The sequence below is a fragment of the Rousettus aegyptiacus genome, unplaced genomic scaffold (assembly GCF_014176215.1).
Source record: "Rousettus aegyptiacus isolate mRouAeg1 unplaced genomic scaffold, mRouAeg1.p scaffold_m13_p_4, whole genome shotgun sequence".
Classification (NCBI taxonomy): Eukaryota; Metazoa; Chordata; class Mammalia; order Chiroptera; family Pteropodidae; genus Rousettus; species Rousettus aegyptiacus.
This window is the reverse complement of record NW_023416307.1, coordinates 120370954-120383068: the sequence shown is the minus strand read 5'-3', so window position 1 is coordinate 120383068 and position 12115 is coordinate 120370954. Positions and strand designations below refer to the sequence as shown.

Here is a 12115-nt window from a genome sequence, read left to right as displayed (position 1 = left end):
ACATATGCACAGACAGGGTGGTCATTCCCCCATAGAGGGGCATGCAAAGCAATGGCTACAGCTCTCAGGGTGAGGCCGAGGAAGGAGCAGTTGTCCTTTTGTCTCTAGCTGCTGGCTGAATTCACCCATTTCCCTGGGTCAGCACTGAAGTGGAAAGGTTCCCATTGCTGGGGCCAGAGACCCTACAGAAAGGCCAGAATTTACACAGGAAAGGAAAGAAATTATCCTACCTGAAGAGAACTAGTGAGGACCAGAGTAGAGGGGAGACTCTCCTTGTATGCTGTGCCAACAAGCTAGGACCCTCCCCAGCCTTCAGAGCAGTGCCAGGGGCCTTGTGAGTATGGCCCAGTCAGTCTGAACTCTGTGTTAAGTACAGCAGTGTGAGGGACATTCTGGTTAGGCAGAGGATAGAGGCAGTGAGTGAGTTATCATCATAAGAATAGTCACCATTTAACAAGTTCTTCCTCTGTACCAGGAACTGGGCTAAGCTCCATCTCAATTAGTCCTCACAAAACCCTATGACGTAGGCCGTGCAGTTGGCTCTGTTGGGGAGGAGGAAACCGAGGCACAGGAAGGGGTTAAGAGCCTTGCCCAAGTCACAAAACTGTCCAGTGGCAGCACCAGGCCTCATCACCCAGGGGACAAATGTGTCCCCTACATTTGTCATGGCTGCCACAGGTGATTCAAAGAAGAAGTGAATTAAAAATATATATTAAGGTGGCATTTAAATTCAGCACTTCTTAAAACAGAAGGATTCAGCATTCAAAAGTTATTTTTAGCACATAACTCATTTGCAATCGTCCCAGCTACCATCCTTCTGTAGGACTTAAAAAGCTGTTAGTTTGGGGTTTTGTTTTCTTTTTTAATCTTTCCTTCGAAAGTAGATTCCTTCTTTGTTAAATTAACTCAAAAAAAAAAAAAAAAAAACCATTGCTCCTTCCTCTGCCAGTGTCCCTCCTGACAAAGACATTTTATTAAGGCGCCTCTAACCTAATCTTGAGTCATTGAAATGTAACAATACAGTCATTTAAATGCTAATAAGATGAAACCAAAATGTATAAATCCAATATTGTCAGAACATTCTCCTAGATTCTCAAGGTCCTACATGACAGAGCCTGAAAGGACCCTATAGAGCACTAGTTTAATCCCTTCACTTTCCAGATGGGGAAACTGAGGCCCAGGGAAGAAAGGGGTTTTGTTAAGGTAACGTTTCAGGAACTTGGAGAATGGAGGGAGGTGGTTTAATGGGTTCTGACCTCAGTTGGCTGTGTGAGCCCTAGTATGTTGCTCACCCTCTCTGGGCCCAGGATTGCCATATGCTGTGCCTAGACCTGTGTCTCAGTCCGCTTGGCTGCTATAACAAAATACAATAGACCGGTCGCTTAAACAACAGAATTTTATTTCTCACAGTTCTGGTGCTGGAAGTCCAGATCAAGGTGCCAGCAGATTGGGTTCCTGGTGAGGGCCCTCTTCCTGGCTTGCAGACAGCCATCTTCTTGCTCTGTCCTCACATAGCCAAGAAAGACCATGTCTCCTGTCTCTTTTTTGTAAGAACACCAATCCCATTGATAAGGACTTCACTCTCATGATCCAATTACCTCCCAAAGGCCCTACCTCCAAATATCATAACATCGAGGATTAGGGCTTCAACATATTAATTTGAGAGGGACACATTTAGTCCATAGCAGCCTGTGTGCCCATTTTTTTAGGGCAGGAGTCACTGTGATGTTGAAAACTGGCTACAAATAAACTTTATCACAGATGATGAGGTGCACTTGCTAATGTGGTGGGAGGGGAGCCAGGGGAGGCACAGAAGCAAGCATTGTAAAGTGTCCACTCAGGGCCAGGAGCTGCCAGGAGACCCATATACAGAGGTCTCAATGGGTTCTCACAGCAGCCTGTAAGAAAGATACGTCAACTCCACTTCGCAGATGAGACTCACCCACTGAGATTAGACGACTTCTCCAAGGTCACACTGCTCATTAAACACCTCAGCCGTAGAAGGTTAGCTCAAGTGGCATGTAGGTGGAAAAACAAGGATGTCAGAGTCTGATGGACTGTGGCTGAGGGGCAGCTGCCTGTCCCTTCCGCACACCCCTGCTTCATCATGGTGAAGGGAAACTGAGGAGTGGAGGGCAGGACTACTGATCGTGATATCTTTCCTGATCCCCAACAAACCTTTAAGATAAGTAGGGTAGGAATCACCAGCCCAGTTTACAGATAAGGAAACCGAGGTCAGGTCCAAGGACCTCCCATGGATAGATGACCCAAGGACTAATCCAGATATTCATTCATTCATCAAATATTTATTGAGTCTCTTCTGGGTGCCAGGCATTATAATAGGTATAAAATTGATATGACTTTTACCCACTCAGAGCTCTGAGACTGTCTCAGGGAGACAGCTAAGCAGGCCTAAGGAATAAAGTGTGAAGTGTGGTATATTGGAGGCATCCAGGAATCAGGAGCATTTACACAGCCCTAGGTGGTCGAGGAAGGCTTCCAAGGAAAGTACACTGTGCTGAGCGGAACAGGCCATAGTCAAGGTAGTGAAGACTGGAGGAGTGGAAAGTACTCTGGTATGGAGGATTCAGGCAGCTGATGGATTCTACATTAACTAGCAGGTCCTCAGCTCTGTCCTTCTGTCAGAATATCATTTGAGTGGCATCACACAAGTGCTTCTGTGCCAATGGACTTCACCCTGTCAAATCAAAGAAATCTCACAGTTAGATCAAGTACCAAAGTGAACTCTGCAACTTGGAAGGAAAAACCAAGATGCCCAGAACAGGGTTGGTCTTGTGTGTGTACCGATGAGATGCAGGAGCAGGGGCTAACAGGGGCAGGGGTCAAGCCACATTAGAAGAGGTAACTGCAGTGGGAAATCTCAAAGAAGAAGAAAGTTTCAGATGAATCACCTTATGTGGCAAAGTTCTGGTTTTTAACTGATTTTGCTATCCCAGCACTCTATCCCTCTACATGATCACACAGGTCCTTCCTACATCTTTTGCTATGTCCCTCCTAACCTTTTACTAACTGACAATTGTATATTTCAGTTTCTTCATGTCCACCTTTTGGCTTAAGGCCTGTTTAACCTGCAGGGATAAAATATATCCTACTCATTTTCTCTAATACCCTTCATCCGATCAGATCTTCCTGCTCTGCATGTCCACAGCACCTGAGACTCCCCATCATGGCAAATCCATCGTATTTTATAGAAATCAGTCATTTAATTGTCTCTTCTGCATTGTCAGCTCCTGGAAGGCAAGAACAATGTCTGTATTTTCAGTGTCTAGCATGGAGTTGATGCCCAAAACACAATTATTGGATGGATAGATGGATGAATGGATGGATGGATAGATGGATAGATGGATGGATGGATAGATGGGTGGATGGATGGTTGAAGATCATTGTTCATCTTAACACAATAGTCATTAAAATCGCCAGTAGGCCATTAACTTATGCCTACTATTGTCATCACAATTGTAATTACTAACGATCCTCATAGCTCGTGCTGTCATATTTATAATTATCAGTGACTGTAAGCCACGCCACAGGTAGCAGGCGGATAGATAGAAAACAGTGCCTCAAGTTTAGAAAGTCCGTTGTGGCTTGCAAAGCACTTTCGTTCACATATGGCACTTCATTTAAGCATCCTTAGAACCCCATGAGGAAGACTCACCAGGGGAGGCAGCAAAGCATCCTGATTAAGAGAGTGTCTCTGGATCCAGAGTGCCTAAGTTCGGATCCCAACTCCACCACCCACTAGCTGTATGACCTTGGGCGGGCTATGTCACTTCTCTTGGCCTCAGTTTCCTCATATGTTCTACATGGATAATAAGACTATCTCAGAAAGTGGTTATATGGGATTGGTAATAATCACAATAATTACTGAGTGCATACTCAGTAATTACTGGGCTCAGCTCTAAACATTTTACATGAAATAACTAATTTAAGCCTTATAATACCTATGAGGGAGATATTATTATTCCCCCTCCCTTTTTTAAGATAATAAAGCTAAAGTTAATTTGCTGCCCATTCTGCTGGGAGGTGGAGGAGCCAGAATTCGACCAGAAACTGGCTTCTAGAGCCTACCATTAACCACTGCAGCATCTCTACATGCAGGCATCCTTGGTTTCTGCCTCACCTGTTGGTCCCAGTGTAACAATAAGGCTTCCTACTGCAGCCTTGGTAAAAGTGCCCTCCTGGGAGACATAAGAGCTTTCTCCTGCAGATCCAGCACCCCAAACCCATGGCCAAGAAGCCCCATACCCCAGATGGAAACACACCAGATTTGAACATGGATTATTATTAGCTCTCAGTGAATTCGGAGGTAGCAAGGGGGCATAGGAGGATGACTATCATCTTGCAGATTAGGAAACAGCACTAGCAAAGTGATGGGATTTGCCCCAGGTTCCACAGCTAGGATGGGCGAACTCAGAACCCAGATTGCTCTGATTCCAGATCCTGTGTTCTTCGCTGTAATCAGGCACAGTCCACCCACCAGATCTTCAGAGAGAAAGGAGAGAGCGCCCCCTAGGGGAAGGGGAAAGAGCATCAGGCTGGGAGTCGGGAAACCAGCCACCTCTGAGCCCCTTTGCTCATGCTTTTCTGGCTCTGAACAAGTCTCTTTTTCTCTCTGAGCTTCAGGTTCCTCACTGGGAAAATAAGGATAACTCTAAAGTGCCTCTAGCTCTAAAATTCTATGCAAGAAGAAAGGTTTGTGAAGGAGAAAGATAGAGCAAGGGAGAGGGAATAAGAGGGAGAAGTTGGGGGTGGGGGAGGGGCTCAGTCCCGTCTTCCTTACCTCCTCCTTCCTCCTCACTGCCCTGGACCTAGGGTGCCCAGCTGTCTGAGGCTGCTGGGCGGAGCCGATCCTTGTGCCAGGCCCAGCTGAGCTCAGCAGGGGCCCTTTGTCACCCAACGCTTGCCGGGGCCTCGGCCACTGGTGTTGGGTGTCCAGGCAGATTGGATTCTCTCCTGGCAGCCCTGCAGATGCCGCACTCCTGCAGGGGTGGCCTGGCGGGCAGAGAAAAGCCAGCGCTCCCTCCTCCTCCTGGGCTCCCAGAGGGACGCGGATGTCGCTGTCCGTGGTGCTGGACTGTGGCGGCCCCCAGGTGAGGGTGGTGTGGACCCCAGCTCTTGCTGGGGGCCAAGCTCTGGGTTTGTGATGACCTGGTGAATATGCATGAGCTGGCCCCTCTGGCCTGACCAAGGACCTTAATTAATGCGGTTGGGGGCTGCAGGGGGAGGTGGATGGCTTTCTCCAATCCCCATGCCTGTGAGACCCAAGTGGAGAGAACAGTGTATATCAGCAGGTGTGGGTGCCATGGACATGGGGAGCATCTATATTTGGGGGGGAGGTGCATGCCCCAAATTGAGATGTGTGTGAACACGGAGAGAAATAGTGGCCTATGTGTGCACAGAGGGACTGGAAGGAGGGAAAGAAGGGCCAGGGGGAAGGAAATGGGGATGTTAGATGTATGCCTAGAAGTGTGACTGCGTGTGACACTGTGCATGGCGGGGGGCGGTGTCCATTAGGACGTGTGTGAAGTGGGACTTGTGTATTGCTGTGTTTATATACAATGGGGTGAACCCTAAAATAGGCAGGATGGCTATGGTAGGGCACCCTGAACTGTGTGTGTGCGTGTGAGGGTGTGTGTGCACCAGAGCACATGTTGTGAAGTCAGCATGTTACATTGCACAGTGGACAATTAGGGGTGTGGGATGTGTTATGAAGGTGCATCGGGCCATGCCTTGGGGGTGATATATTATAGGGTGTCCAGGTGAGTGCCGGGATGTTTGGATATACAGTGTGTGCTGGTATGTTATGTAGTGGTGTGCAAAACACCTGTGTTAGGTTATGTGGATGTTATTTATTCATGCAGATGTATACAGGGCCTCCCATGAGGCCTCCAGAGCCTGACCCTTGTCACCACTCTGTGCTTGTTCCCACAGGAGCCACCACCCCTGACCATGTAGATGCCAGCTCCAGGGAGCAGCATGGGCCCCGCTGAATGGAGACTACTGGGTCTACAGCCCTGAGCCCCTCCAGCCCCTGGACCTCGCCTTGTGCCTGGGCACATCCCTTGGAGTTCACCACCGCTGTCATCAGCCCACCTCAGCCGCCCCCTCCCCTTGGGACCCGGAGTCAGCCACCAGGAGCTACAGCCGTCCAGTGAGGCTGTGCTGAGGACAGCCACATAGAGCCATCACCCAGCAGCCCCTTGTCCAGCACTGACCCTTGGGCCCACCCCAAGCAGGGACTGTGGCCAGCATGGGTGACATGACCAACAGCGACTTTTACTCCAAAAACCAAAGAAATGAGTCGAGCCATGGGGGCGAGTTTGGGTGCACGATGGAGGAGCTCCGCTCCCTCATGGAGCTGCGGGGCACCGAGGCTGTGGTCAAGATCAAGGAGACTTATGGGGACACTGAAGCCATCTGTCGGCGCCTCAAAACCTCACCTGTCGAAGGTAAGTGTGGGAAACTCGAACCCAGGGCAGCAGCCCCAGCAACTGCCATCTGAGTTGGCTCCAGAGACAATATTTCTATTTAACCGCTAGGATGTCTGAAACATGAGCTGAAATACCAGTATGGACATTCTAGTGTATTTTAGCTGAAGGTCAGCCCCTTTGGATAAGCCAGAGGACAGGTCTTCCATTTTCTCCCCATCACGTGTTGGGGTGCGACCTAAGCAACCTGCATAGAGAACCACAGGAACAGAGCTGGGACAAGGCTGTGTCCTAGAAACCAGATGCCAAAATCAACTGAAGGAGTGGGTTCATCATTCTGGAAGTCTGGGAGGCACCCAATCTCCAGGGCTGGGCCTGGAGGGAGGCCAGAAGAGGAACCGCATTTTGCTTGCCTGCATCCAGGTTCAGGCAGGGCTCCTGCTTCCCACACTCCATCTATAGTGATTGGATTTGGGACTCCAGCCACCCAGCCCCTGGCCTTTCTTCCCCAGCTCCCAGAAGTCCCCTCGCCTAAGTTCGTGCATGGAACCACACGGCATTGCCACCATGCAACCAACTCCAGCTTCCCAACCTCTGCCACTAGGCTAGGTCATGTCCCACTGTCCCAAATCCACGCTCTGACTGGAGACCTCTAGGTCTCTGGGGCAGCCATAGACCCTGGAGTTGCTGGGCAGACAGGGCAGGCAGATGGACAGTTACAGAAAGAGTGACAGATGTCCATGTGTCTCTTGCCCTAGATATGGGTGTGGGACTTTCTTGCAACCACCATAATAAGTAGGCCTGAGATCTCCAGAGAGAGAGAGTTTCAGCCTCCTGGGGGCTCCTCTGGAGGAAACCAAAGCCCTGTCATCTGCCACAAAACACAGAGGAGAGAAACCGGCCCAGCTTGGGCACCAGAGCTCAGTTTGGGTCCCCATCTCCATAGTTGCCTTTTCCTTACCATGAAGGAAAAGAGTTCCCTACATGAACCCCAAAGACATGGGTTTGAGGCTCTGCCCCGGCACTCCTCAATCCTGTAACTTTGTACAAAGAGGCTGCACCAAGCCTCGAGTTCTTCCTCTGGAAAATAGAGCCAATACCTACCTCATAGTGAGTAGTGGAGGCCTAAGCATGCAGTAGGCAGTCGATAAGTGACAGACATAGTATTCTAAGGGGAGGATAACAATTCCTCCCCCAGGTATAGACCACAACCTGGGAGGCAGGCAGCATCTGAACCCTTATACCCATTCGACACAGGATAAGTCTGAGGCCAGAGGTACCTTACACCCCATCTCCTAACTCCATTCCCCATGCCCTGGGCATGGCTGGGCATTAACCCTGAATTCATTTCCTGTAGAAGGTGTTCGTAGAGGGTGTTTGCTGAGCAGGAGTTTGCCTGTGCATCTGGTGGTTGCCTGTGCCTGCTCCCTGCTGCATCTGTGTCCCTCTTTACCTGGGGCCCTCCTACCTTAAGTCAAGAGGAAGAGCTAAGCCTGGTCCTTCTTCCCAAATTGGCTGCTGTCTCTGACATTTTGCCCATGTGCTGAGCTGGGGCAGAAGTTTAGAAACGCCTTTTTTTCCTTGGTGTTGTTTGGTTGTGTTTTGGCAGGTAGAGTGGAAATAGAGAAAACATCCTTTCTTCACAGTGAGATTCTAGCTCAGGGCTTGAGAATGGCCACTTGTGGCCCTGAGATGGGGGTGGTCTCTGCCCAGTGGCTCCTGGGTCCCAGCCTCATGCGTACTTGAGTTTAGGTTAGAAAGACCCACGCTCACCTCCGCCATCATGCTGGCACAGCTAAGAGGCAGGGTTGCCCCATTGGTCTTTGCCTTGTGAATGGGACCAGGAAATTCTCTTGAGTCAGGAATTCTTAAGTGTCCCTGGGCCCCCAGACTCTATGGGTAACCTGATGAAAGCTGTAAGACTCCCCAGAAAAACAGCCAACTGCATTCAATAAATGTGGCTCACACCATCAGTGCACATTCACAGAGCCCCTTAAAGCCAGTCCATGGACCCCAATTTAAGAAACTCTCCCCTCCCACCTGACAAGCTCTCGGACACTGGGGAAATTGAGCAGCCCATGGCCAAGCTCCAGCACATTTCAGGGCCGTTACCGGTCAGCTCACTGTACCTGCTCCAGGTAAAGCATTGTTATGGCTGAGGGCAGGAATTCTGTCCTACTCCTTTCTGTACATCCAGCACCCAGCCTGGTGCCTTGCACAGCAGAGGGGTGCTAAGTGCCCATAAAACCCTGAGAAATGACCACTGAGTCCCCGGCCCACAGGGAGCAGCTCCGAAGTCTGAGCAAACAAAACAGCAGATAATCCAGACCAAGCAGAGCAAGAGCCCCAGAACTCGGAGGAGAGGTGAAGTGGATGAGCAGCGAAGGTCAGAGAGGGTTTCCTAGAGGAGGAGGTGTTCGAACTTGGCTATGGAGGAAAGAGAAGGGAAAGCATGTAGCATGGCGTAGAGCAACGTTCCTTAGAATTCCGCAGGATAACGGTGTGCTGCAAGAAGTTAGGCACTATGTGAAAGGTAAAGGGGACTCGGTTTTCTCATTTGTAAAATGGAAAGAACAGTGACAGCTCTGTCTAGTGCTTTGCCACCTGTAGCTGTGGGTATGCCTTTGGGTCTTTGGTCTGACCTCTCTAGGTCTTGGTTTCCTGATTTTTCTGAGGACCAAAGGAGATCTCTGATGGGAAGATCTCTGAGAAGAAAAGCCTGTAGTAGGATTTACAAGAGCCCCTGCTACTCCGGTCCCTAGAAGGACCTCCCAGGGTGCAGGTGAAACTGGAAGAGGTGGGGGGAGAGCAGAAGAACATAATGCCACAGACCCCAGACTTTGGGAAACCTAGGTTCAAATCCTAGCCCTGCCATTTACCAGCTGTGAGACTCTGGGTGAGTGAATCTCTCTGTGCCTCAGTTTCCTCATCTGTAAAATGGGGATGGTAGTGGCCACCTCATAGGGCTGCGGTGGGGACAAATGAAGTAGCTTAGAATAGTGCCAGGCAGATGGGCAGTGCAGTGTGTTAGGATTCAGCCTCAGAGACTAAACACCTCCATTTCCCTATCAGTAAAATGGGTTGTAAATGTTGAATGAGATCAGGCCAGGTGTCCACTGTCTAAATGCTTAATGTCAACTCTGTTGTTGTTCCACTATTCTGGAAGCAGCCACATTCTCTGGAAAGGTTGGAATCTGACTCTTCTGGCCAATGTCCGCACATGGTGCAACACTTTTCCTTAGGCTGTTCTGCATTCTTGTTACACTAGTGCCTGGAAGCAGGTGCTATTATCCCATTTTGTAGATGGGGAGCATGAGGGCTCAAGGTCACCACTACAGTTCGCATCAAAGCAGACTTTGAACACAGCTCTGCTGGCCACCACACCGAGGTGTGCCCTCAGCCCTGAGCCAAGTGTGTACACACCTGGGCACAGTCCTCTAAAGATGGCCTGATGAGAGTGGGGCCACCAGGGAACTTTTCTTTATTTTCTCTCCTGTTCAGCATTTGTCCTGCCCCTATTTGGCCCTCTTTTGATTTAAAGAAATGCTTAGTCTCCAGCCTCAGCCCACAACTAAGAGCCACATGGTCTGGGGCTGTGCCAGTTCCAGACAGAGATGCAGGTTGGCCATTCCTGACAACCCCACCCCTAATCTGCTGACGTGAGCAAGGAGCCAGCCTCTGAGTCACAGTACAGGAAACTGCTCTGGGCCACACATGAATTTGCCTTCCCTTTCACATCCAGCTAATTTTAGGGGGAAAGATCTCTGCAAGTGATAGTGGGGGTTTGAACCCATAGAAAGCTATTCCCACCTGGGGCACCACCTGCTGCCAGCACAGGCCATGGCCCAGCTCCACAGCCTGGCAGTGTTGGATTTTCCACCTAAAGCACAGCTCTGGAGACAATCGTTAGGTAAACCTGGCCCCTGTGAGGCCAGGAGTGGCCTCTGCCCCTAATCTGAGCTCCATTCCTTTCTTCTTCCACTGTTGGTTCTGGTAATGCCCTTCCCTACTGCCCTCCACTGCTCCCTTTTCTTCCACACCCTTCCAGCCTAGGACAGTAAGGCTTCTGAGACCCTGGTTCAAATCCTGACTGGCTTACTCTTTAAGGGATGCTGGGAAAACTCAACATAATTTCTCTAAGCCTCAGTTGCCTTATCTGTGATGAGATAACACTATCTACCTCGTGGGATGTTGTGAGTTTTAAATCAGATAATTCATATGAAGGACTTAATGCAGTATATGGAAGATGCTAGACACTTAAAAACATGATGTTATCACTGTTATTATTATAGCCAAATATTTCTTTTAGAAAACAACATGCATGGGCCTCATCCCCATGAAAGAATTAGGCATTTAAATAAGACAGTGCCCAGCAAAGGGTTAATGTGCTATCAGAGGAGGCTTCCCAGAGAAGGCTGCTTCATGGTGGATCTGGAAAGATGGATAGTTGATGTTAAGGTGGCCTGTGAGGCCCTGGAGGCAGGAGCTGTTTGTCATTCTCCGCCATGTCCCCAGCACCTGGTATAATGCCTAGAGTTCAAAAATATTCACAGAAAGAAGGAAGGGAGGGAGGAAGAGGAGGTGGGGCTGCCCTGGTGCCCCTCCCTGTGTGAGATAGAAGGCAGCAACCTGGGGACAGGACACAGGACACCCTCCATCACCCATGGAACAATTAGCTTTCGTTCCACAAGCCCAGAGAGGCACTGCTCTGAGCCACTCGGCACACAACAGCCTTCATCCTTCATTCCCTCCCAGACGCCTACACCTCAGGCTGTCAGAAGGGGCAGCTCCACCCGGTCCTACTGGGAACTCCCTGCACTGGGTGTTTCATGGTGGAGAAGAAAGGGGAAAAAAGAAGATGCGGCAGCAGCAGGTGGGGTGGGAACAAGATACTTCAGAGTGTTGTGAAACGGAACCTCCAGTTAATTTTGTATGAATCCTACAGCCTACCCAAGTGGAGGAGAGAGAGGGCTGAGGGAGGACAGCAGGACATATCACGGGGGATTATGCCTCGTGTTGCATAATATGATGTTAGCCAAGAACACCCCTCCCGGGGGGAAGGCGGGCATGTCAGGCACAGGGCCACCACAAGCTGGGCATCAGGGAGAGCGTGGAGGCAGCAGGAGGGGGTCTTCTGATTGTCATTGTGATTTCATTGTTAATTTCCCCGAGGATCACTGGAGCCCTGACCGGTCAACAGTGAGACCAAAGTAGCCACAGAACCAGCTGTGTTCCAGGCAGGGTAAAGCTGGGGACTGCTCCAGTACAGGGTTCACGTGAGGAGTTCACTACCTGGCCAGGGATGAGTGAGAACATCGCCCCCGACCCGGGTTCTTCATGTGAGTGGCCCATGCTTCATTTGAAGGCCTAGGACTCTGTCAGGTGCAAGGCCTGGAGGAGAAAAACTTGTCAAAGTATTTAAGAGGCTGAGGAAACTAGCCACCTTCTCAAATACACGCAGAGGTGGAGGAGGGGAAAACATGAAGACCGGGGCGGAGGGTAGCGCGTTCCAGCTTCGCCTGTCACACGGGCAAGATACTTAGACTCTCATATCTTCACTTTTCTGTAAAATAGGGGTTATGCTGCTTCAGCCTCTGCCATTTGGGGATGGAGAATTGAAAGTGCTTTGAAAGTTTTCCACAAAAGGATCATCTGCCAGTATTTAC

At 49.9% G+C, this 12115-nt stretch overlaps 1 protein-coding gene across 13 annotated transcripts in view; it reads left to right on the top strand.

The window, feature by feature from the left end:
- Positions 1 to 12115, top strand: part of ATP2B2 (ATPase plasma membrane Ca2+ transporting 2) — a 359406-nt gene that overhangs the window by 230322 nt on the left and 116969 nt on the right. For all 13 annotated transcript variants that reach the window (XM_016121355.2, XM_016121360.2, XM_016121357.2 and 10 more), the window contains one exon: positions 5953 to 6470. In XM_016121355.2, the coding sequence (XP_015976841.1) occupies positions 6272 to 6470 (199 nt within the window). In that variant the 5' untranslated portion in view covers positions 5953 to 6271. The remainder of the gene's footprint in view (positions 1 to 5952; positions 6471 to 12115) is intronic.